At 40.7% G+C, this 27,964-nt stretch overlaps 1 protein-coding gene across 2 annotated transcripts in view; it reads right to left on the bottom strand.

The window, feature by feature from the left end:
• Positions 1 to 27,964, bottom strand: part of LOC122551426 (partitioning defective 3 homolog B-like) — a 1,013,066-nt gene that overhangs the window by 261,983 nt on the left and 723,119 nt on the right. Inside the window, exon 19 of one of the 2 annotated variants that reach the window (XM_043693308.2) lies at positions 2,882 to 2,986. The exons of the other annotated variant lie outside the window; for it this stretch is intronic. Within the exon in view, the coding sequence (XP_043549243.2) occupies positions 2,882 to 2,986 (105 nt within the window). The remainder of the gene's footprint in view (positions 1 to 2,881; positions 2,987 to 27,964) is intronic. 2 annotated transcript variants of the gene reach the window in all.

Raw genomic sequence — 27,964 nt, 5'->3', positions numbered from 1 at the left:
TGTGACATAAGCAGATAGGAAAAGCTAACAATCAATTCAGGTAAGCTCATAATTTTCTGCTATGACAGGAATTGCTATTTGGAATAAGTAGCACTTCTCATTGGCATACCTTCCCATTCAGTTACACTCAAAAATAGCAAGCTGTACCTCTTCTCAGGGACATCTGTCATTTCAAAGGGCAAGTAGCACGCCTTTTAAGAAAGGAAACGGATTAAAATTCTTTCTGCACCTACCCCTTTGTGTTCTTCATTCTTGTGACCTCTAATTCAGGCTGACTTCAATTTCATGAGCTTCAACATGGGTCATTTATGTTACCCAAGTGGCCATTGTGAACCAACATGAAAACTATCCACTTAATTGTGAGGTGGGTGACCTGAGTAGAGCCCCATCTCATCCCCATCTAATAGCGCTAATTCAGCAGGCAATAGCTCATCACCACCAGGACACTGGACGAATCATTAGTGGTAGCTAGATATAGCACTTGTGATGATCTGTGGGTCTCGGTTCTACGATCAGTCAATAAACACACCTGTAAATGACTCTTTGTCTAACATGCAAACAACCGTTTATTGTATGTGACAGTGCTGGGTTGGCAGACTCTGATTCACCCAGAAGTATGAAAACTTCTTGGCAATCAAAAGAATCCAACAACCTTCGAGTTTGCGTAAGGTTTATGTACATTATTCATCATCAGATTTGGAGCATGATTGCATAGTAACAATCAATCAATACATGATATCACTTCATGGGTAGTTGCTTGAACCAATGATATTGATTAAGTCATAATGGTTTATGTCACCTTTGCAATGATTCGCAGCTTGCAAAATGTGTTTTTTTTAATACAGCTTTAGAGACTAGCTGCAGGTGGTCACATAAGCACAGGGAACCATTTTGTCTCTAACTGCAATCTAGAATTAACTTCTATATTTTATCAGTCTGCGGTTTCTTGTTTCTGTCTGGTTCAGTGTAATCTAATTTAGCAGTGCAGAAGCCATTTTGTGCAGCTCCTCAGCCATTTTTGTCCTATCTCCCAGAGGCCTATATCCTCACTTGGCGCGAATGGGACCAAAGATTATGCGGAAAAGGAAGGATTAAGCTAATGAGTTGGATGATCAGCCATGATTGTGATGAATAGCAGAGCAGCCTCTTCCTGCACCTATTTTCTATGTTTCTATTATTCAAATAAAAGCAAAATATGCAGTTTTTGATATCTGAAATAAAAACAAAGTGCTGGAGAAGCTCAGCAGGTCTGACAGCATCTGTGAAGAGAGAGACAGAGAGAATGAAAGCTAACATTCCAAGTTTAGATTAGATTCCCTACAGTATGGATACAGGCCCTTCGGCCCAACAAGTCCACATTGACCCTCCGAAGAGTAACCTACCCAGACACCCATTCCCAAAAATTAGCCGTGACTAGTGCACCCAACACTATGGGCTGTTTAGCATGGCCAATTCACCTCACCCGCACATCCTTGGATTGTGGGAAGAAACCAGAGCATCCGGAGGAAACCCACAGACACGGAGAGAATGTGCAAACTCCACACAGTCGCCTGAAGCTGGAATTGAACTGGGTCCTTAGCACTGTGAGGCAGCAGTGCTAATCACTGAGCCACCATGCCAACCTAAGTTCAAAAACTCTTCTTCAGAGCCCCTTGGTTAAACCTGTTTTGGCTGACCCATGCTTCACTTCCTCCCTGTTTCTAACAGCCAGTGTTGACCAAGTTATCCAGGAAATAAATAGGTAGCATTCCTCAACTGACATGTCGAACCTTGAACTTGGAGCTCCCATTAGATGGCAAACATCATTTCAAAATACTCCAACGATTGAATAATTCCAACAGTAACCTGTTAATCCATCCAGACTGTTACTGTCACAGGGATCAATAACTTACCTGAGTTAGGTTACATGCTATAACCACTCAATAATAGAATGGTTATATAAAAAAATCAAACTACCATCACTCAATTTTTAGATAGGGACAAGAAATCATCCCCTAAAACAATAGCTCTGCAATTCTTTGTTTACAATCACATTCTCTTACGGGTAGAACGTCCAATGCAGTACAACAACATTGGGATAAAGACCAGATTGTTTGGTTACACGTACTGACTTACTCATGCTGCACCAACTTACACAACCATTTTCCCGTTCATTCTGTGACTCACAATTGTAAGATTAGACTAATCTGAATACCTCTATTGCTCAACCAGAGCATCTGAATATTTATCTCACCGCTGTTTGAGAAACCATGAATATACTGATTGGGCCCTGTGATTACCAGGAAACTGTGTCTATATTTTTAAAATATTTCATTGGCTGTGAAGTGCCTTGGGACTTGAGGTCATGAAAGGCACTATGTTACTGAAAATCAATCTTGAATGTGTCAATAGAGTCCATCATCACTGCTGTGTATGGCAATCTGTTCCATATGTCAATCCAAAGAGATGCTCCTTAAAAATATCCAAGTTGTGAATGTATGACTTACTTTATGTTTTCCTTAATGAGCTCAGTTTCAGAACCAAGGAGGTTCTGCTCCAACACTTGTGATATCTGCTGTGTTATGACTCAGACACAAACTACCAACAGAGATGATATTCTCACTGTGAAAACAACTTCACAACTTGGGTGGGTAGACTTCAAATTTACTGAATTACCAAAAATGATAACTAAAATGAGACCCAGGTTTTTGTGGGAGGAAATATTTCCTACAGGAAGTAAAATCTCCTCTTTTACCTTGGTTGAAAGGTTTGTTAAGTTAGACAAATGCTGACATGTGATTTCTTACTATTGTAAATGTTCCAATGAACATTATCAATTCTCCAAAGAGTGAGCAATTGTTTGCACTTGACCAACATTTTCTGATCCTTGTATGTATCCTACCTGTCACGCTCTCCTTTCATTCTCTCCAGTTCCTCCTCGTTCAGGCCATCAGTCTTCTGCTTAGACTTTTGCTCCTTCCCTTTCTCTTCCTTCTTTTTACCAAACCTGTTTAACAAGTTAATGGTGATGATCATTAAAAATCAATCATTGAAAAAAGTTCATTTGCTAGATTTTTTGACAACACAAAGGTTAGAATAAGGTGGAGAAATAATTGGGTGATTTGGCCTGGGATAGATAATTGCTTCCTTCTTGCTACCTCACCAATTAAGTCTGGGCAAAATAAGTCAATTGAGGACCATCTCAAACAGACAACAATTCAGGTCCTTAAATGATCGCTTGACAGCCATGTAAGGACTTCAACTTGAAACCTTCTAAACTTCCTTCCTTCTTTGCACGCTGGGAAAGTGGGTAAGTGGAGTACCCTGTCTATAGAAAGCAGGGTTGTGGGGTCGAGGTGTTGGCTTCTGAAAGCCACCCTACTCATTCAGTCTCTGATTCCTCAATATTCTCATGCCCCGAGAAGTGAGACAGAACAATCTGTCTTTTCATTGTTGGATTCTTGAGGAGCAGGGCTTAACTGATGGTCTTGAGGACGTGGAAGAGCCGGGACACCACTGCCAAGGGCACGAAGACGACAGAGCTGCACACTGAAACTCACCAATTGGCTCGTAACAAGCTATTTAGCGCACAGTCAGGTTTACTCAGCATGGTGACAGCGAGTTAGTCAGCACTCTCTCATGTTCCAATCCACACAGTCTCCAAATGCCTTTTAGCTTTTCTACCCATTCACCCAAATGTTTCTCACAAGTTTACTAATTACACGGAGGTAAGGATCTGCAAGTTCTGGGTCTCCTCCGATGCTGGAGGTGCAGGGGTATCACAGTCAAGTTTCATCGCTGCAGCACATGTGCTTCCTTGAAGGTTTGCTCGTTGCTGGGCAGCAACAGGAACTTCTAAAGGCTAAAGTTAGGACTGCAAATGCTGGAGATTAGAATCGAGTGTGCGGTGCTGGAAAAAACATCTGAGGAAAAGGAAAATCGACGTTTCGGGCAAAAGCCCGAATTCCTGACGAAGGGCTTTTTCCTGAAACATTAATTTTCCTGCTCCTTGGATGCTGCCTGACCTGCTGTGCTTTTCCAGCAGCACACTCTTGACAGGAATTTCTCTCCTCTACCCAGAGAGCTCCAAGGCATATGCGAGCACCTCCGTCACTGTATGCTTGACTGAAGTTAACTAATTTAACATGGGCCAGGAATTAAACTATATCTTCCTAATCAACAAGCTAGCCATTTTCTCCAATCCCTGCATGCACTTCTGGTTGGAACATGTTTGAACTAATTTATCTGCAAATATATTGAATTAGAGTCCCGTAATTTCCATTTCAGCCACTCACAGAAGTTCATCTTCTAACAGGGACTCAATTAGCTACCCAGTCCAGGAGCAGCAAAGCCAATAGTACAGTCTCCATTATCACCCTTGACTAAGACCAGCTAATTCAACACTGGCCTGGAAATGAACTTGCTTGGCATCATACCACAGAATGCATCAATCCTGTGCAAGGTTCATTAATTATTTGACCTTGAGTGAGTTTTTCTGTTAAAACTATATTGTCATAGATCTTTTAGTCTTCAGGCAGTTGAAGAATGGATGTACCCACCGTTCCCTTCCTGCCCACCATGATACTAATTAAGACCCCTTAGACGTGTCAATATAATGACTATGTGGGAATTGTCCAGGAAGAGTAAACATCTGGTGGGCAATCACCAATGTCCAAAACCTGCCAAAAAAGTATCCAACTCTGAGTCTGAATTAGAGACTTCCAAGCAACATGGCTTATTTACTGGGATTGTTACTCCAGAATTATGAGAGTGACTAAATTCAGTTCTAATTACAGTACTAAGTAACTAGACAACTTGCTCCCACCCAAGTCCCCCTCGACGCCCAACATTCCGATAACTTATCCCAATTTAACCCAACCTGAACTCACCATCCTACCCAGCCAGTACCTAACCTAACATGCTTACACAGTGAGAAGTTCTGGGATGTTTAAACTCTTAAGTTACCAAACGTACACCGGCTAATACTACAGAAAGAGGCACTGCTCACCATATGAACTGCAGTACTGAGTTGGAACTTAAGGATTCTCCATGGCAAGATCACTCAGAGCTGGGCTAGACAAGTGGGTTTTTTTAAGTCAATTTATCAGGGTTATAAATAGAGGTCCTGATCCTGACCAGATGATCTGGTACATTACATTGGTGAAATGCATTCTAGTTTAGGATTATTAAGAGTTAGTGTGCAAATTGAAGAATCCTTACTGTCACCTTGATAGAGGAGGGAAAACGAAGGACCATTGCAATACTGAGCAGATTACTGCATTAATCAGCTCTCATGAACTTTAATGAGCCAGCACTGAAATTGGCTTGGTTGACAATCTGTGGCCATAGATAGATTATTTCAGATATTTCCAACTGGTTTACAAACCCATAATGTCAACAGTGGCTATTTGCGACATACACAACCTGAGAGTCAGTTACCTGCTGTGCCCTGGACTAGGGTGAGAATTAGAAATCAGTGCCCAAATTTCTGTCCTTTAAGCACAGGAATAATCAGAAAACATCCCAAATGGTAATGAGCAACTTATCCTCTGACGCACTTTGAGCAACAGTTTGGTGGTCTTGTTAGCATCATTCAATCAACTGCATAACGGGACTATTATACATGAGCCATGCACTGCTATCTATATGTTACCCTTGGTATTTCTGCACTGATTTCAAATAAAATTACTTTGGTGAGCAATGATGTGGATCAGGCAAAAGGCAATCATACTGTTATGTTCAAAATGAACACCACTTTTCACGCGACATTTTGACAAACATGGAACATAGCTGGAAGTGTCAGCAGATGACTCACTTACATTACAGATCTGAAGGAGTAACAATGTTAGCAGTGAGACTGGCTAATTGAATGCGGTGCATATGCTGAAGCAGATGATATGTTGCAGCCTAAAATCTCTCGGCTTCACACTGTCACTGTACAGTTACGCTGGGCATTAAGAAAATTCATTTCAATGAATCTGTCAACGTCTGTGCAGCTTTCAGTCAGACACAGGCAGCCAAAGTCTAATCTGGCCAGATCTCCATTTACAATGTTTGCAAAACACAGAAATGCTCATTGATGGGGTTGGCGACAACAATGAGATTGACAACTCTGACTGACCCAAGGTTTTATTTCGGATATGTATAGTTATCCCTCTCCCTGAAATTGGAGGCAATGTCCTGTCAATGTGGCCACTTGAATCCTACCACAGGAGGGAGGACAATGACAGATTTGCTCCTCTAAGTATTCATGGAGTCATACCACACAGGAAGCCAATCAGTAAATTGTGTCTGTGCTAGTTCTTAGAAACAGTTATTCAATTAGTCCTGTTCCCCTGTTCTTTTCTCATGGTCCTGCAAAATGTTTCCTCTCATGAATATTCCCCTTTGAAACTAACAACTGAATTTGTTTTCAAACAGTATATTCCAGATCATGGGAAATGCACTGCTTAAAAGAAATCTCCTTACTCCTCTGCATTCTTCTACCAGCTAATTTAAATCTGAGTCCTCTGGGTACCGATCATCATGCTGATGAAATGAGTTTAAGTTTGATCACCACTTCTGAATTTTTGCTGAAAACAAACCCAGCTTCTCTGCAAGCACAGAGCAGTCTCTCTCAATTTGATCTTAAAGTACATCATTTGTACTGGAACACAGCACCAATAGCTAACCATGAGTCTGAAAAGCTTTGCTTTATTATTTGTGTACCTGTGTTAAACAAATGAGCAACTTTGATGTAACAACGAAGAAAAAAATACGTTGGCAAAAATTGTCCCAGACAATGTTGTATCTCCAATCACCCAACTACAACAGGATACAAGCTACCGAGAAAAAAAAGATATGCATACATGATAGTATATTTATCACAGTGCAAATACATCACACTTTCCCATCTGCTTTGATTAACAAATTCCACATCAGCTCTTAACTAGTACCGAAGCTGAATTAATTTCATTAGAAGATGCAGCACACGGAACAGGTCTTAAAAGTTTTTAAAGAAACTGGCGTTTCTCATGCAGTGAATTAGTACACAATATGCAAAATGAAGCTAATTAGCAACACAATTTCACTGGCCGACACAAGTGCTATTTTCACACCAAGAGGTATCACACCAGAGCACGTTCTGATGAATTATATCGGCTTGATCACGAGTGAAAATAGAAAATTGTTGACTTTTTATTCTCAAGACAAGTTTCAGATTGTAAAATCTGATTGAATTACATATTAAAAATGACTTACATTGGATCTCACTAGTCTGAGCAGTGGAGCCTCTATCTTTTTGTGAAGGGGGAAGGGGCAGGAAGAATAGCATAGATGATTTCTGATAAGAGAACAACCCTTCAAGTTTGTTTTCATCACTGCAAATGCACAATTACTCCACGGAGGCTGACTCATGCATGACATCCATGGAAACGCTTTGGTTGTTGCATGGCTGTGTAATTGAGAGGGAACATCGACTGTGAGGTTTCTCTGTAGGGTTAAGCAAACTCCATACCTTGGTCATGAGTGTACAGAATACATTCAGTTTTGCGAAGCCGTGTAAGTACTGTAACAATAGGAGCATGGGAAGATTGGAACTGGACTACGCCAATTAGCCCATCGAGTTTGTTATGCCAGTCAACATAGGTATGGCAGTTCATCCACTTCAATGTCATGTTACCACACTATCTACATATTCCTTAATGCCATTAATCTCCAGAAATCTATCAAGCTCGGTCTTGAAGTTGTTCAATAATTGAACTTCCATAGCCTCTGGGATAGAAAGGTCCAAAGATTCACCAGCCGTTGAGCGAAAAGATTCCTCCTCAACTCAGTCTTACTTGTTAGGCTGAGATTATATCCCCTGGTTTTAAACTCACCAGTCAGGGGCAAGCATACTTCCTCCATCCACACTGTCATGCCCTGTGAGAATTTTGCATCTTCAATGAGGTCGCCCCTCACTCTTTGAAACTCTCAGGAATACAGATACTGTCTCCTCAATCTCTTTTCGTAAAATAATCCCACTACTCCTGGCAATAATGGGAAGAACCTCTGCCGCACTCCCTTTATGCTCAGTATATCTTGCCTTAAATAAGGAGACCACAACTGAACAGTGTGCACCAGGTAATGTTTCACCAAGGCTCCATACAACCCACCAGCAGGTCATTTTTATCCCTGCATTCAAGGTCCCTGAACGCCAGCAATCCAGTTGCCTTTCCAATTCTGAGCTTCACTAATATGCGAGCTTTAAGTGACTCATGAACAAGGGTACGCAGATCCTGTTGGAGTCCCACACTTCCCAATCTCTCATTATTTAATAATATTCAATTTTTCTGTTTTGTCTATCAAAGTGGGAACTTCATACTTATGGACATTAAATTCAATCAGTCATTTTCTGGCCCATTCGCTTGGCCTGGCCACGTTGTTTTGAAGCCTTCTTGTCCCCTCCTCATAACTTACTCTCACCTAGTTTTGTGTCTTGAGCAATTTTGCACGTATTATAAATTGTCCATCTGCCCAAATCATTTTTTTAGATTGTGAACAGCTGTGGAACTGGCACTGATCCTTGAGGTACCTCACTAGTAAAGTTTACAGTCATAAAATTGATCTATTTATTCCCATTCTATGACTGTCAGTCAACCAATTTTCAATTTATATTGGAATATTTTCCCCAACCTCACACATTGATTTTATTTACCAACCTACTACTTGGGACCTTATCAACACAGAACTCAATTCCAAAGAAGGGTCACTGGACTTGAAATGCTAACTCTCTTTCTCTAAATGCTGCCAGACCTGTTGAGTTTCTGCAGTAATTTCTGTTTTGTTTCAGATCTTCAGTATCTGCAGTGATATCTTATTTTAGTGTGAATAACTGTATTTCTCCATATGGTGTATTTTTATTTCCAGTAACCCATTGCAGAAATTATATGGCACACTGTCTGTAAAGATGAAGTTCACCATAGGGTTTACCAACCATAGAGCTGCTCTTTCATTAGAGGGAGAGACAAGTGGTGGTAGTTTAAGCTGAGGGTTACCTGGCCTTAGATGAGGAGAGAGGTCAAGAAAGAGAATCCTTCACAGCTGTTACCTTCCCTCTGCACTGCAAATTAGTCATCCATCCAATTGAGCTAACCAGCTCCCACTGACTGTACTACACCTGAAACAGTGGTATGCAGTTCCTAACAGTAGACAATTCACAGCCCCCAAACACAATCTGCAGCATTCCTCAGTAGGCAAACACTGCATTTGGGAGTTGAAAGTTTTACTATTTAAAGTCAGTTTTTGCCAAGGAGAAGCTTACATTTAAAAAAAGAAATATAATTGTAGAGTCTTGCAGGGCAGATTGAGCCACTCAACTAATCACGCCTGTATAGATTCCTTCAAAAAGCCATTCAATAAGTCTCATGCCCTTTGCTTTTCTCTCATAGGCCTGCAATAAAGTTCCATTTCAATCACATGCAAAATTCTCAGTTGGAAGTTATGATTGAATTTGCTTCCCCCAGACCATGTTATTCTGTATCACCATAATTGCACTGTAAAGTACATAGCAAACTTCTGTGAAGAAACTTGAATATGTACACTCCACATCAATAAGCAATGTAGCCATTATGCACCACATCCCAGATATAAAACAAACTGCACGCTGGGTGGAAATGTTGAATATATACACTGTTCCCAGGTGAAAATGGAGGAAACATCTGCCTCCAACTCAGTAAGTAGATACCGTACCCCAGATGGAAGTATTGAAAATATACATGCACCCAAGGTGAAAGTGCTAAAAATATACACTGCACCCTGGATGGAAATTTAGGATGCACGCAACCCACCTCAATGAAGAATATAGAGAATATGCGCTACACCCTGTGGAAATGCAGAAAATATACATTGCATCCCAGGTGAAAATGTCGAAAATGTACATCCCACCTTGGGTGGAAATGTACAAAATATACTGCCTACTCCAGTGAAGAATATAATATACACTGTGCTTCACCATGAATGGAAATTTAGGAAATATGCAACCCATTTCAATGAAGAATGTAGAGAATATGCACTACACCCTGCGTGGAAATGTAGAAAATATACATGCATCCCAGGTGAAAATGTTGAAAATACACACCCCAACTTGGGTGGAAATGTAGAAAATATACCCCCTACTCTAGTGAAGAATATAATATATGCTGTACTTCACCATGAAATCTAAAAGAAAGGAGTGTATCAACTGCGTTCTTCTGCTTAAAAAAAACACCTTTTCTGCTAAGTTGTGGCATGGATTGTAAATGGCTTTAACTGTCTCCAAATGTCACTCACCTGGGGAGATAATACAGCTGTTACAGACACACTGACAGGAAAAATAAATTTCAGCTGTTGAGAACTTAAAAAACTGGGAAAGGTAGCTGGGCTCGCAATGTCAAAATTAGCTTAATGTAGCCAGTTCTCATCAACCTTTAATATTTGCATGATACTGCTCTTACAACGAGAAGAGCCTGATTCAGCGTTAGTTATATTGGAGGTCTAAGATGAATATTGTCACAATCTAGCCACAAGAAACCTGCTTTTCTTTTCAAATAAAGTATTGAGCACTGGTGTGTCAGCTTGGCATTGTAATACGATTAATAAGTGAGCCAGGCCTTTTAAGCAATAGAAGTTCAGATTAATTTAGGCATTAATGAATGACGAGCACAACATAAAAGACACAAGAGGAAAGCTTTCCATCTCGGCAGTAATTAATGAGAGCTGGGTGTTATTTTAGCGACAGGAGTTTTACAGCTTTGGGACTGTGTAGTCCCAGAACAATGAGACAGCAGTGCGCTGGTTGACTTAAGGAATGGAAGGCGAGCTCTCCGTGCGTGACAATGAAAAGCAGATGACAAGACAATATTTGAATTAAAAACACACGATGCAAATGAAGCTTAGCGGATTCACCTGATTTCCAGGTGAAAGGAGAAGTCTTATATTTCTGCAATGTTTTTCACAGCCTCAGAACATCCCAGAGTCCATAAGAGCAATTAACGAGGTGCATCTTGCAGCACCAGAATCACAGCACAAGTGCGTGGAAAGTACGGACCCACAAACAATAATGTGATAATAACCAGATCATGTGTGATGGATGTTGTTGTTTGAAGGATAAACATAGAAACATAGAAAATAAGTGCAGGTGTAGGCCATTCAGCCCTTTAAGCCTACACCACTATTCAATATGATCATCGCTGATCATGCAATTTCAGTATCCCTCTCCTGCTTTCTCTCCATAACCCTTGATCCTTTTAGCTGCAAGGGCCAGGTCCAACTCCTTCTTGAATATATCTAACAAACTGGTCCAAACAGCTTTCTAAATAATGGCTCAGGACATCAGGGAGCATTCTCCCACCCTTCATTAAAATAGTGCCATGGAATCTATCATATCCACCTGAGAGGGTAGCTATGCAAGCATTTGATAAACATCTCATTTAAAAACGGCACCTCCAATGATAAAGTACTCTCTCAGGACTGCATTGAAGTATGAGCATGGACTACGTACTCAAGCCTCTAGTGTTGGACTTGAATCTATGACTGTTTGATTCGAGTGTACTCTTAATAAGCCAAAGTTGAGCTGCAAATGAGCGGCAAAATTCTGATCAGTGCTCGTTTAATTCACCAAATACATGCACAGCAGTGCTCGATGAGGCACTGTGAAGAAAACGTTAATCTGCTTTGCCAGAGGTATTCAATCAGACAAAATGAAGGAGAAATTTCTTGCATGTTACCCATAGTTTATCTGTGCTGGCATGCCAGGTATGAAAGTGTGAAAGCTATAAATAACCATTGCAGAAACTGAACAGGGAGGGATAGCACCCTATATTGAAATGTCAGGAGAACTTTAACCACAAAGGAAGTTCCTAATTTTTGCTTCAATAGCTTTCAAGGTAGACAACTTTAGAATAGGAAAGGGATCCTTTGGGTGAAATCCTTGGATTGGGAAACATGTTTTAACACTATCAAACCACTGTCTTTTGGAACACTAGTTCCAAAGTTTTGGACAGCTAAATGGCAGTTAATCATTGGCTAATAATAGTGTCATAAAACGGTCTACCTAACTGCGCCTAAAATTACCAATCCCCTATATTCAATGTCACAAAGAAACGGTCACTCCCAAAGTGCATGTTCATTGAGACAATTGTTCAAAATAATCACTTTGCATAATCCAGAGTTTATGGATAGGTTATGGAAATGGAGAAAGTAATGATCCCTGAAGCAGCAAAGCATTAATTTAATCAAATGTTTCTGATGATTAACATGTAAAAAAGACAGCAACAAGTGATTACAAGTTTTATTATCTAATCAAAGACCTCAAAAGTATAGCCTAAATAGTGGGATAAAAACTGAATTGTGAATCGCTGTCTTGATTGAGTGATAGCATTTCTGGTGCAATTGCACATACAAAAGCTAAATTTGTCTCTGTTACTGGCAACTGTGATTTTTGTGTTTTTGAAGGAGAGATAAAGGGTATGGGGTGGAGGGGGAAAGCAAGCACTCCCCTGATTATCAAAACAGCCTTAAGTAACTTACCCATCATTGATGCATCAATAGTCTTAGATTAAGTTAGCTGTCATCAAACTAGGCAATTACAGTGTGCATCATTCCAAACGTAATCTATTTAAACCTACCAATCAGTTTTCGGTTCATAACTTTATTCTGGATTAGGTGCAACTATCTTCAAATGAAAGGGAGCCAGTGTGGACAATGATTCAGGACATGCTGAGTCATCAGATCACACCTATGCCAGCTGCTGGATGAGGCCATGCGATCACAAGGATTGGGTGACAATCCGAGATAAATTTCCGCATCAGTCTTTTCAGAAATGTCATTACACACTTCTGGAGCAGGTGGGACTTGAACGCAGACTTCCATGGCTCAGTGGTATGGATCCTACTATTGCACCACAAAAACCCAGGTGAGAATGCTATCTCAGCAACTCGAAAAGGTAGCAGCTGCCCTTAATTTCTTTGAGAGCGGATTGTTTCAGGGAGTGACAGAGTGCTTCTGTGGCATTCCAGGGATATAACTCACAAGCTCATCTTGGAAGTCCGTGATGCCCTCCTTTCAACAACCCATCTCTTTGTCCCTTATCTGGCAGTGAGGACAAATTGGATTTTTAGACCTCATTGGTTTCCGAAAGTGCACGTAGTAATCAGAACACCCAGTCGAGGACCAGCGGCCTTCTTGAATGGTAAAGGATTCCACTCCCTTAATGCTCAAATCATTGATAATTGCAACAGCCAGAATTTTGTGCCAGATATCTAGGCAACTCTTACAGGGCCTTACGTCCTGAACTACTTTCAGGTGCCAGTCACCTTTCAAGGCACTCAAACCTCCGGGATGGCTCGTGAAACCACAAAGAAATCTTCAGACTGTCACTGGGGAGAGATAGGATGTTGCCCATACTACAACCAGGACTATTGTAGAACAGGACCTCTCGTGGTGCAGTGCTAGTGTCTCCACCTCTGTATCAGGAGGCCCGGGTTCAAGACCACCATTCCTGATTAAAGGCTTTTGCTCGAAACGTCGATTATCCTGCTCCTCGGATGCTGCCTGACCTGCTGTGCTTTTCCAGCACCACTCTAATCTAGACTCTGATCTCCAGTATCTGCAGTCCTCACTTTCACTGGGTTCAAGAACAACCTCCTCCAAAAGTGTGTAGAAACATCTCTGAATAGGCTGGTTAGAAAATACCAAGATAGAACTGCAGGCCTCCTGGAGGTGAGATTCCAATGCTTGGGCTGGTAAGGCAGTGCAATACAGTATACCTCAGAGAGAGTAAGCATGACAATGGCAAGTTGTATCTAACTTACAGGCATCCATCAATTTCTAAACAAATCTTGCCTGTGTACACTATTCCATAAACGGAAATTAAAATTTCACTATCTTTTAAGCAGGCTGTTAACTTAAAACAAGGTACTTCCAGCGCTCAATTTACATGGTATTTAACAGAGGACACTGTCAAATTTTAATATCATTCATCAGGACAATTAAGATAATACTTTAAAACTGCTGAAAGTCACAGCATAGGTCATTTATACATCAGTGTGATGAATGAGAAAGAAGAATGAACTTGCATTTCTTTAGCACCTGTTTCTTTTTCCCAGGACACACAAACAATTTTACAGTCCATGAAGTAGTTTTGAGATGCAGCTATACCTCAAGAGTACAAACCTTTACAGCATAATGGGCATGCAAAATATCATTAGCCGCCAACATTAACTTGTGGTTTAAAGTATTTGTTTTATTGCCAATTGAAAGACTTTGTTTCAATTCAACACATGAAACAAAAACTGGCACTTCTTTAGTGGATGCATTTTTAAAAACAAATATTTTCTCGACCTTAAGGGTAGGGGAATCAGGACATTTTTGCTACATGTTGGTCTATGATGGGGCATGAGCCTTAGATCATGAGGAGTTCGGCCCAGGTTGCGATCCTTTCCCCCATGTCTGCACATCTCATCATCACTTAAGCTCCCACATAAGGAATGGGCATGAGTAAAGGGGAGAGAAATGAAGATAGCCACCTATGTGACTAAAGCAGATATGCAAAATATGCAATGGGCGAAAGTGAGTACTGCAGATGCTGGAGATTAGAGTCAAAAGTGTGGTGCTGGAAAAGCACAGCAGGTCATGCAGTAAGCGAGGAGCAGGAAAATCAACATTTCGGCCAAACGTGATGAAGGGTTTTTGCCCAAAACATCGATGCTGCCTGACCTGCCGAGCTTTTCCATCACCACACTCTCGAACATATTCAACAGCCTGACGGCACAGGAGGGTAAAGAAAGAAGATAAAAGTCGCATTTATACAGTGCCTTTCACAACGCCGGGATGTCCTGAACTATTTCACAACCAATTAACTATTTCTGAAGCACTCCAGTATTGCAATGAAATTTAATACAGAGTGAAGGGACCAATGAAGGGCTGCTTCAAATGTGCAATCTGGCGACCAAATTATTGACAAAACTATCTATTTGACTGAATTGAACATTAAATGAAAGATTTGGGGGAAGAGTGACTATATTTTGCCACGGGGTAAGAAACTTAAGAAAGATCTTTCTTTAATTTCAAACACAGACCTAAATGTACTTCATGTTTTTAAAAGAAGAAATAAAACAGGAACAGATACAAATCTACACTGGAAGGATGCCATACTTAGCCACTTTCAGTTTCATGGTTCAGTGTTCTTTTCCATAACCAGCCTTCCTCATTCAATTCAAATGTCAAGTCACACTGCAGGTGGGTTTTTATTTTTGCAGTGAAGTGTCCCAGATGCCAGCTCTCTGACACGACCCTGGAAACAACATGCTGCAGCCAGCTGAGGGGAAAAATACTTATCAGGGAGCCCTGCTTCCTGTGGCTTAGGCAAGATAAATGACACACAAGAAAACCTCAGGCACACTCACGAGTTTCTCATTTGTCGGGACTTAGGAGAAAACATGAGGTTTCAGCAGCAAGTCCAGCCGCTCCCTCCTTCCTTTGAATCATGCGTTTCGCTCATTCAAGTACAAGGACCTCTGCTGAGGAACATAAAGGAATTTAAGTTCTTCCGAAATCATCTGCCTGCACTCTTGACAAATCAGAAACACTCACTTATTTTTCTTCCGACTCCCCAGAAGTCAGGGGACATTAAACCCATGTAGAGAGATGCAAGGAATGTACACACACAGATCACTCTGTGCTCTGTTGCCATGGCAACACTCAGCACTCAAAGTTGGTTTCAAAGCCCCTAGAAATAATAATTTTAATTACAAAATTTCCTCTCAATGCTTAATTCATTTACTGAATTAATTATTTTCAAATTAAATATTGAGAAAGCGACCTCAGCACTTGCAATGATCGCAATGGTGCTGCACTGGCAAACGGCAGAAATGGTATTACTTACTCCGCTTAGCACTTGCAAAGATTGTGATGGGTACTGGTCACCCCTTTCCACATTTGCAACGATTGCAATGGTGTTGTAATGGCACGCAATGCTGTAATGGTACTCCTGATTCCTTCCAGGACTAAAATAGAACAACTGTGCTGCAATAATCAAAAACCTCTGGAAACGCTCTGCTCCTACACCAACTTATGTCATAATACAGAGAAAATGCAGTCTGGGTAGGAGCTTGTTTCAAGGCTGTTTAATCAGAGTTGACAATATTGGCAAATACTAGTTGCGAGAGTGAGTAACAAGCCAGATACTCCAGTCACCCACTTGCACGAGAAATGGGACAAGCAGCACGTCTTAACTGGAATTATTCCATTCAAAATAACACAATTTACTGTACAGAGCTCTGCTGTGCATCCAGTAATTGATGAGCAGAAATAGTTTCTGACTAAAACTTGTTTAAGTGCATCTGAAACTTTCTGCCCTTCTTTGCAACTAGCTGAATCTAACCAGACTGTTTTCAAATTTAGTGTCATAAAGTCATTGAGTCATACAGCACGGAATGAACAAAGTCCCAAACAAAACTAGTCCCACTAGATGTGGCTCCTGGCCCACATCTCTCCAAATGTTTCCTCATATTTGAATAGCCATGTCTCTTTACCATCTTCATTCCCCAATGCTGCCTACTTGTACTTCCCTAATGTCACCAAGCCTCATCCCTGTCTCAGCTCATCCATCTTTGAGATCTCAAGACATGAATGTTCCACAGTGGTCCTGGCCAGCTTCCCACATTTCACGTTCTGTAAATTTGAGCTCATCCAAAACTCTGCTGCCGGAGTGTTCCATCAGACTTCGGGAGGTCAAGAGGTGAGTTACTCACTGCAGGATTTTTAGCCCCAGACCCGCTTTTGAAGCCATTGTATGGCTAATCCAGTTCAGTTTCTGGTAGATAGTAACACCAAAATGCTGACAGCAGGGGATTCAGTGATGGCAATGCCATTGAATATCATGGGGCAAATAGAGTCATAGAGTCATACAGCACAGAAACAGACCCTTAAGGTCCAACTAGTCCACACCGACCATAATCCCAAATCAGACTAGTCCCACTTGCCTGTGCTTAGCTTTGGTCCTTCCAAATATTTCTTGTTCATGTACTTATCCAAATGTCTTTGAAATGTCGTAACTGCACCTGCATCTACCACTTCCACTGGAAGTTCATTCCACACACGAACCACTCTTCGGGCAAAAGAAAATTGCCCCTCATGTCTTTTTAAAATCTTTCTCCTCTCACCTTAAAAATACAGCTTGAGTCTTCAAATCTCCGCCCTAGATGCCATTCTCCTTATCTAAATCCCTCACTATTTTACAAACCTCTATAATGTCACCTCTCAACATCCTACATTCCAGTGAAAAAAAAAGTCCAAGCCTTTCCGGCCTCTCCTTATTGTTACGACACAGTGGTGAACCCTTCTGTAAATTAAACCAAACACCCAAAAAAGCTCACCTCACCTCATAATCTGTTAAAATATGAGTGACAGAGAACTTCCAAATTCCATATTTAAAGAAAATAATATCAATTTATTCCTTAACTCTAAAAGTGAACATTAATCTTAAAGTAAGATGAAGGCCAATCAAAGACAGTAGTGGGAAGTTGTGCGTGGAGTCCGAAAAGAGAGGAGAAGCGGGAAATGAATATTTTTCGTTGTTATTCACACTGGAAAAATACAATGCTGTCGAGAAGAATACTGGGATACAGGCTACTAGATTATATGGGATTTAGGTTCACAAGGAGGAGATGTTAGCAATTCTGGAAAGTATGAAAATAGATAAGTTCCCTGGGCTGGATGGAATTCATCCTAGGATTCTCTGGGAAACCAGGGAGAAGACCGCCGAGCCTTTGGCTTTGATCTTTTTGTCATCAATGTCTACAGGAATAGTGCCAGAAGACTGGAGGATAGCAAATGTTATCCCCTTGTTCAAGAAATGGAGTAGAGACAACCCCTGGTAATTATAGATAAGTGAGCCTTACTTCAGCTGTGGGTAAAGTGTTGGAAGAGATTATAAGAAATAGGATTTATAATCATCTAGAAAGGAATAAGTTGATTAGGGATAGTCAACATGGTTATGTGAAGGGTGGGTCATGCGTCATAAACCTTATTGAGTTCTTTGAGAAGGCAATGAGCGTAAAGTGGTTGATGTGGTGTATATGGATTTCAGTAAGGTGTTTGATAAGGTTCACCACGGTAGGCTATTGTATAAAGTATGGAGGCATGGGATTGAGAGTGACTTAGTGGGCTCGGTCAGAAATTGGCTAGCTGAAAGAAGCCAGAGGGTGGTGGTTGATGGGAAATGTGCATCCTGGAGTTTAGTTACTAGTGGTGTAACACAAGGATCTGTATTGGGGCCACTGTTGTTTGTCATTTTTATAAATGACCTGAATGAGGGCGTAGAAGGATGGGTTTAGTAAATTTGCCGATGACACGAAGATCAGTGGAATTGTGGACAGTACTGAAGGATGTTGCAGTTTACAGAGAGCCATAGATAAGCTGTTCTCTATCATTAGTTGTTGCTCTTCCTCAACAACTGTTGGGCGAAGTTCACAGCACAGAATCAGATAAGTTAATTGTTGTTTTAAGTTTGTCCAAGAGATTTGCAAAGATGTTGCCAGGGTTGGAGGATTTGAGCTATAGAGAGAGGCTGAACAAGCTGGGGCTGTTTTCCCTGGAGTGTCAGAGGTTCACAAAGAGGTTTACAAAATTATGAGTGGCATGGATAGGGTAAATAGACAAAGTCTTTTCCTTGGGGTCGGGGAATCCAGAACTAGAGGGCATAGGCTTAGGGTGAGAGGGAAAAAATACAAATGAGACCTATGGGGCAACTTTTTCACGCAGAGGCTGGCAAGTGTATGGAATGAACTGCCAGAGGTTGTGGTGGAGACTGGTACAATTGCAACATTTAAGAGGCATTTGGATGGGTATATGAATAGGAAGGATTTGGAGGGATATGGGCCGGGTGCTGGCAGGTGGGACTAGATTGGGTTGGGATATCTGGTCTGCATGGACGGGTTGGACAGAAGGGTCTGTTTCCATGCTGTACATCTCTATGACTCTATGTGGGTGTCAAAGTAGACCATTCAGCCCGTTGAGTTTGTTCTGCCATTCAATAAGATCATGGTTGATTTGATAATTTTCAAATCCACTCTCCTGAAAGTAAAGCAATTGAAATAAATCCTCAAAAGTTAAGAATCAATTGGGACTGTGGCAGATGGAGTTTAATTTAGATAAATGTGAGATACTGCTTTCTGGTAAGGCAAATCAGAGCAGGACTTATACACTTAATGGTAAGGTCCTGGGGAATGTTGCTGAAGAATGAGACCTTGGAGTGCAGGTTCATAGTTCCTTGAAAGTCACAGGGTGGTAAATAAGACATGCCTTGCCCTTGCCTTTGTTGGTCAATGCACTGAGTATAGGAGTTGGATGACCTGTTGCGGCTGTGCAGGACATTGGTGAGGCTACTTTTAGAAAACTAAGTTTCATTCTTGAATAGGTTCAGGAAAGATTTACAAGGATGTTGCTGCGATTGGAAGGTTTGAGCCCTAGGGAGAGGCTAAATGGGCTGTGACTTTTTTCCTTGGAGCATCGGAGACTGAAGGGTGACCTTATACAGATTTATAAAATCATGAGGGGCGTGAATGTGGTGAATAGTCAAGGTCTTTTCCCTGGGGTGGGGGGGAGGGAGTCAAAGCGAGCGGACATAGGGTTCTCACCATTCTTAGTTCACAATTCCAAACCAAAATTGATACAAATATAAATTAACAATAATGAAAAATCAGTGAGGGTTCCAACAGTATGATCAGACCATCAAAATTCTATCACAGTGTCTTCAGCAAAAATTATAAGCCAGTGTCGTACTGAGGAGGATTCCACTGCCAGAAGTGTAATCCAAAACCCAAGATCCAGTTCGGTCCAATCGCAACAGCATCCTTGCTAATATTTATCTGTCAATAAACACTAAATTCCATTCATTGGTTACCACTACGCTCACTGACCTATATTGCTCCTCAGTTCAGACAATTTACAAGTTTAAATTTCTCTATTTGATCATTGCCCCTGACATTGCCCCATTCCATAGTGAGGGGCACAGGTAGGATGAATAGACAAGGTCTTTACCCTAGGGTAGGGGAGTCCAAAACTAGGGGACATTGGTTTAGGGTGAGAGGGGAAAGATTTAACATGGATCTGAGATGCAACGCTTTCATGCAGAGGGAGGTGGACATATGGAATGAGCTGCCAGAGGAAGTGGTAGAGGTGGGTATGATTACAATATTTAAAAGGCATCTGGATGAGTACATGAAGAGGAAGGGTTTAGAGGGATATGGGACAAATGTTGGCAAATGGGAGCAGATCAGTTTAAGATATCTAGTTGGCATGGATGAGTTAGACTCAAGAGTCTGTTTCTGTGCTCCGGTTTCCTCCCAATGGGTCTGGATGGAATGCTCTTCAGTGGTCAGTGTGAACTTGATGGGCTGATTGGCCTGCTTTCCACACTGTAGGCATTCTATCATTCATGGCTCCCATTGAAGTAGTCTGTGCTCATAATCAGCAAGACTCAGGCAACATCCAGGCTCAGCTGGTAAATGACAAGTAACAAGCACACCACGCAAGTACCAGGAAATCCTACCTCATCCTATCTCCAAAACGGGAGAATTTAATCATTGCCCCTTAATTTCAATAGCACGACCATCACTGAATTCCTAATTATTAACATCCATTTGGAGAGGGTTGGGGGTGGAGTTACCATTGATCTCAAACTGAACTGGACCACCCACAACAGTACTGAGGAACAAGGACATTTCAGAGTCCAGGAATATGAGTACCTCAACTCATTACCCTGATACCTGTTAATCATCTATGTAGCACCAGTCACGACTGTGATGGAATACTCTGCACTTACCTGGATCAGTGCAGCTCCAAGAAAATTCAAAAAAGCTCAGCACCATCCAAGACAAAGCAGCCTGCTTCATTGCTACACCATCTATGACCTTAAATCTTTACTCATTGGGTTAGTAAACACAGTGCCAGCTGCAGACCCAAACAGCATTCTTGATACAGTGCAGCAGCTCACCAAGGATCTGTTCCTCACTGGGGTAGCCCACCAGATATCAAACCCTGCAATTGTTGACGTCATCGCAAAGGTCAAAGTTTTTGAAAATTATGCAAAGTTCCCCAATTTGACCCAGGTTGACAGGTTTCTGTACTTAACACAAATTACTGTTTATAACAAATAAATAAATTTTAACTACAAACAACTATGAATCATCGACACAAAGCACCATTAGCTAAAACTCAAACCCCTTTATAAAACTACCCTTGCATGCAGATAGAGAATCAAAACATGGACGTTATGGGCAGGGTAAAGACAAAAAAGGCAGTTCAATGTCCCGACCACAGGGTTCACCGAGATTATCCTTTTGGCTTGTCAGGACCTATTGCTCCTCGATCTTCTTTCTCCAGGTACTTTCATTTACTTGCAGGAGGCACAAGGCAAACGACTCATCGCTAGAAAGTCTCTGATTTATTGGTTAAGAGCCACAGCTTACAGGAACTGATGAGGAAAATTAGAGTGGCTTGCATCAGGCTAGGGGTGATGTTTACTGCTGAGAAAAGGAGAATTTGTTCCTTTTCAGAGATCTGATAGTTTCTCACCAAACATCAACTGACAACTCAGCTACCCGAGAGCCAACAGCTGTTGACAGGCAGGAGGCCTTTGCCATCAACAATGGGCTACCATTCCACTGACCAATCAACTACTTGTTGCTGGCTGAATCTCATTGTTTACACCCTCCCTTGCCCAGTTAGTCTGCGACTAAACTGTCCCCGGTGCTTGAACAAACAGCAGTATAAACTTACTATGAATGTCAGTACCTGCTTTTAAAAAAGTGCAGTAATCCTTTCCATAATCCTTGATTGATTCCCGACAAGAGAACAGGAATGCCTGTCATATGAAGTGTAAGATGTGCTGTGCAACCTTTTCCATTTTAGTTCACAATCAAATTACAGAAAAATAAGAAGATCCAGACTCTACTCTGTTCCTTTCAAAGCCCCTACCTCCATCAGCGATCAGCAGAATGGATGCCCCTACACCATAAAGAACGCAACTGTTCACAAAGGCAGAAGTGGGTACTGCAGATCTGGAGATTAGAGTCAATATTAGAGCAGTGCTGGAAAAGCATAGCAGGTCAGGCAGCACGTGAGGAGCAGGAAAATCGACGTTTCAGGCAAAAGCCCTTCATCGGGAATGAGCTCATTCCTGATGAAGGGCTTTTGCCCGAAATGTCAATTCTTCCTGCTCCTCAGATGCTGCCTGGCCTGCTGTGCTTTTCCAGCACCACTCTAATATTCACAAAGGCAGCTTATTACCACCTTTTCAAGAATAGGGAAGATTAATGAATGCTGGCCTAGTAAGTGATGCCCAAATTACATTCCTGCTCTGGGATCTTGCCATGCATTAGATTGGGAGTGGCACTAGCTACAGTCCCAAAGTGATCATATTTTAAAATATAACTAAATTGCTGTAAAGCATCTTTCGATGTCCTGGGGTGATGAAAAGCAATATATGTAAATGGTGAAAAGCAATATATAAATGCAAGCCCTTCTCTCTTTCTGAAATGTTCCATTTAATTACTGACAGGAAATCAACCTCAGGGAGCAGAGCGGATGGCAATACTCCTCTTGTGCCTTGCAATGGCCCGGATTCAGAATGGCACAGATGCAGGCTTTGGCAGATGGTGTGTCACTTGTTTGCTCTTACACTTTAATGTTATGTGGCATAAGATTCAAGGCGGGAAGTGAAAAATTGGAAAGAAAAACAGGCAAGAAGCAAGTGAAAAGAGAAAGAGTTAAAAATTGGAGAGCTGAAATGCAAAATAGTTCTTCATCTCTGCTGATGTGAAAGGTTCCCGACAAGAGAACAGGAATGCCTGTCATATGAAGTGTAAGATGTGCTGTGCAACCTTCATTGGAGGATAATAACATATTGAGTTACATCTAATTACATATCTGAAGTTTTATCTTGACCTCAGAATTAATATAAGGACTGCCTGTACAGGACATCACTTCACAATGTAAATTCTTGAAGTCTTTACCCTCTGAGATATCGCACTTGGCTAATTCCAGTTTCTCGAGCATCCTTGATTTTAATTGCTTTGCCACTGGTGCCTGAGCCTTCAGTTGCCTCGGTTCCAAGCTCAGGAATTCTCTTCCGACATCTCTGAAGCTCCCTTTCCTCTTTTAAGAGGCTCCTTAAAACCTATCTCTTTGAGCAAACTGTTTGCCATCTGACCCAACATCTCCCAACTGCCACCGTCATATTTTGTTTTATAATGCTTCTGTATGGAGCATTAGACCATTTTATTATATTAAAAGGTGCTACCTAAACTCAAGTTGTTGATGTCGTTAAAGCACCAATCTTGACAGGTTCTCATGTATAACAACAGTAATTTGCACGACTGCTTACCCAATTGATCATAAATGTGGAATGGCAATGCATCATAGGCTCTGAATCATAGAAGCCCCACAGTGCAGGTAGAGGCCATTCTGCCCATGGGCTCTGCACTGACCCACTGAAGAGCATCCCACCCTATACGCATAACCCCACTTTTATCATAGTTAACCCAAACAGCCTGCACACTGTGAAGCAATTTAACACGGTCAGTCTACCTAACCTGCACACCTTTGGACCATGGGAAAAAACTGGAGCACCCGGAGGAAACCCACGCAGACATGGGAAGAATGCGTAAATTCCACACAGACAGTTGCCTAAGGCTGGAATCAAAACCAGATCCCTGGCGATGTGAGACAGCAGTGTGCACTGAGCCACCATGTTCCCCATGAACAAATTCTTAAAGGTTTTCGACAGAACAACTGCTGGGATTAGGATCCACCAGCTAGGTTGTTTACAACCAATGAATAGAGTCTTTGAATAAATAGTTTGTTAATCATAACTAAGAGGAGAAGAAATGCTGTCATTCAGAAGGTAGTATATCTTTGGAATTCTGGAAAGCAGAAAGCAATAGATGCTGAATCATTATTTAAATTAAAGTCAGAAATTTCTTGAGTTTTTGACAGTACCAGAACCATGTAGTAGAATCATTGATTATAGAGGCATTGCAGGAAGGTGGGGTTGAGGTAAACAAAATCAGCTGTAACTCTGATGAAAGGTAGAATGGGTTCAAAGGACTGAATGACGAACTCAAATTTTTTTTTTGTTAAGAGGATAGACATGTACGCTAATATGTTTTTTTTAAAGAAACCAAGTGATGACAGTAAAATGTAGAGTATGTAGTTTAATTTGATCTTAGAGTAGGATAAAAGGTCGGCACAACATCGAGGGCCGAAGGGCCAGTACTGTTCTGTGCCAGTCTATGTCCTATATTCTAAGACACTATTATGTAGAGTCAAAAGAGGCCAGAAGAGAACTACGTTCGGGACTCAAGGTGAAAGAGAATCACTGATCATGCCATGTGCCTCTTCCAAAGTATCAATGAAGAGATTTAACAAAAAGACTCAACTAACTTAATTTTTCTGATCCCTAGTATTTTCAGCCAGATAAAAGGACCACAAATTGACTTAATAATTGCTGAAAATGCGAACCTCAGCTCCTGCTTTTATGTGATTAAATGACAGTAATGGCCTACAGAATACTAGTATCTATGCTCTGACTTTCTACATGCATTGATGTTGTTAATTATAGTGCAACAACACTGCAATAAACTTGCACACCTCATTCAATAAGGTAACAGTGAGTAGTACAGTAAAGATAGAGCACGATTCCAATTCACAGACTTCAAACAGTGATATAAATAGCAGTAATACTGACAGCAAAGTCGGCTCAGACATCGAAATAATGAGAGATTTGCATGAAAAGAATAAAATGCGTGTATTCTGATTTGTAGAGATGGCTTGTTTTCTTGGTATGGATAGAAACAACTTTAGATTTTGACTTTTGTTAAATAGGATTTAAATTCCAATTATTGGCATAGATAATTTCTACAGTGACTATCGATAGAAATGTTTTATATTCCAATGTTGCCAATGACTTATGTTTTAACTTTTTATAGATTTGGGTTTTCACATGAAAGTTGCACACATAAGCAGATACTATGTGAGATGACCAGTAGTTTGGCCAAAGCAGTAGGTTGGAAAGAATTCCTAGAAGTATGAAAGAGAGGTAGAAAGGCAATGTGGTGCAGAGGAGAAATTACAGAGTTTTTGGACCAGGCGGTTGAATGCATGACCATCAATACTGGACTGATTAAAATCCAAGATGCTCAAGCAGCCACAATAGGAAGACTTTAAAATCACCCACATTGACTACATCTGTGGTTGTGGTTTAGTTCCAAAATATACTTGCATACGCACCAAGATCATTATTTTCCATCTTATGGCCATCTCTCAGTGGGACTTCAAAAAATAACCAGTTCTGGTCATTAAGTTGTAGTTAATGTCAGTAACCATTTTAAACCTGCACTAATTACTCAAATTTGTGCTGGAGACTTAAAACAGTTGGCATCACTAATCCCACATATCCATCAAATGGTAAACACAAATCAAATAAAGAACTGGATCAAATAAAGAATTGGAATTTGGAAGTTTAGCCTCCTAGCCCCTGAAGAAATGAGGAGGACTAAATGATGATGAAGAAAAAATCTTCAGCAAACATTAATCTTTCAAATCTAAAACTAAATACAGAATACAGATTTTACAACACAGAAACAGGCCATTTGGCTCAACTGTTTTATGTCAGTGCTTATGTTACACAGTTTCCTCTTCACACATTACTTCATCTATTTTCACTTCACTATATATTCAGAATACTCTTCCATCTTTTCCTTCCTCTGCATTTATCTAACCTTGTTTACCTGAATGACTCCAATGTGCCAGTAAGATCCACATACTCACTACACACTTTGCAAAGTTTTCTGCTAAATTCTTTACTATTGCCTAGCATATATTTATGGTCTCTAGTTCTGGACAACTTGTATCACCACACTGAATGATTTGAAAGTGCCATTTCAATGCACATAAGTTTGAAATCTGCTTGATTCAAGACAGCAATGCCATCAACATGGGCTGAAGTTCAAGATAAGTGCCAGAGGCACATGGACTGAATTCTAGCTTGAGACGACCCACTTTATCCATCTTGGTAGAATGCATTCACAGCAAGCACAGACACAAACTCACTGCGTTAAAGAGATTCCAATGTTGTCATACTTTCACCTCAATTAGTATGACTTGCAGCTGAAAAAATAGCAAGGATTTGCATGGGAATAGTCACCATAAAACTCCAACCAAGAAAAAGAAAACAAGGGAGGAGAAAGTGATGGTCCATAATTATCATGTTGTGAAACTGCCACTTTGAAACTATAACACAATAAAATTGCTTAGATTTAATGACTAAAGAAGCTTTACAGCTTCAAAACACCATGGCCACATAGAGGTATTTGTACACTTAACATCACTTACACTAACTAATGTATATCCAGACCATGAATTTGAAGAATAATGCGGTCGTGAAAGCATAGAATGTTTCAAATCATATTTTTACTTTAGACAATTCCAATGGATCAAATCCCTTTCCATTTAATTAATAAAATATCACATTTCCTATTATTCAAGTCAACTGTCTGTGATTCCAAAGATCACAGTAACTATCCAGAATTACTGATCCAAATAAAACACCAACACAAGTGCAAAATGGTACACTATCTAATTCTTAATGTTAAGTGCATTAACACAGCAAATCCCTTGCCAAATTCTACTAAAGACAGCCAGAGCATACTCTGGAAGTCTAATCTCTTATGTAAAATATATTTTGCTAAGTGCTTTTCATTATGTTTTGTTGCTGAATAAGTGATTAAATGGGTTGCAGTATAAAGACTTGCCATGTGGGCAAATGTGTTCCTTAGTTTGTAGAATCCCTGATCCAAGCATAAAAATTTCTTGGCAAACCATTTATGCTGTTAAATCAGGATTTGACTACATCAGCAAATTCCAAATTTAAGCAAGTGGTTACCAAAGGGCTCTATTTATTCTTGAATTCACAGCCAGAGCAACCATTACAATTTAAAGGATTCTAACAATAAGATTCTTTCTTGGTTTGTTTGATCAAATGCATACATTGGAGGTGCCTTTGTTCATGCAGACAAGGTAATGAACTACGCAAAATTGCACAACATCACACCAGTGGTAAATTTTACAAATGCTACACAAATGACAGATCTATATAATGCTGCAGATTGCTTAATCCAAGACTAAGGGCTGAATTTGATGGGAGAAGAAGTCAGTCCTGAACAGGCTGACATTAAACAAGGCCAGTGCTCAGCTTTAATTTCCTGCAGTCTGCTTTAAAGAGGTGACAGCTAGACTTCTGCCCTGCAGTGAGTGAAAGTCCCAACCTCAGGAGTTGCTGGGCAATCTGATTTCTGCACACTTCCACCCACTGTGTTAAGGGACATAGGCTGGAGGTATGCAGGAATGCAGTGAACTAGCCACCTGACTCAGTTTATCTACCCTGCCTTCTACCGTGAAAGTGAGCCTCGTGGGAGACCGTAAACCTTAGCCAAAAACTACAATAAACTTCTTGCTGAACATTCAGATAGTAAGGTTCCAAGCACTGGAGTTCCTCCCTCAACCTTTCCACCTGAATACCTCTTGTGCAAAAACCTACTTGTTTGGTCACCTGTCCCAATATCATTTTGTGTAGCTCGGTATCAAACTATGTCTGCTAATGCTCCTGTGAAGCATCTTGGGATTGTGGATGTCCAAGTGAAAAATATTCAAAGCTGAGATCAATAAACATTTAAGCTCCAAGGGCTTTGGGGGATATGGGGATTAAGTAGCAAAGTCAAGTTAATTTCAAAAATCAGCAAAAATACTTGCCAAAGTGAAATCAAATTCCCTTCCATGAATTTCAAATTTATTTATGTATTGTCAATAGAAACACTGCAGTGAATTTCCAGAAGACTCAGGCTTTCTCTACATCTTCTCAAGGAATGAATATTTTCAAAGAGTTTTAGCTCTACTCATCTGTAGATGAGGAATTTTAACCCAGTGG

This window comes from Chiloscyllium plagiosum, unplaced genomic scaffold, assembly GCF_037043375.1.
Source record: "Chiloscyllium plagiosum isolate Xiang-an unplaced genomic scaffold, Cpla_swu_hap1 HiC_scaffold_7, whole genome shotgun sequence".
Classification (NCBI taxonomy): Eukaryota; Metazoa; Chordata; class Chondrichthyes; order Orectolobiformes; family Hemiscylliidae; genus Chiloscyllium; species Chiloscyllium plagiosum.
Note: the sequence above shows the minus strand (reverse complement) of the source record. Positions and strands in the feature narration are given on the sequence as shown.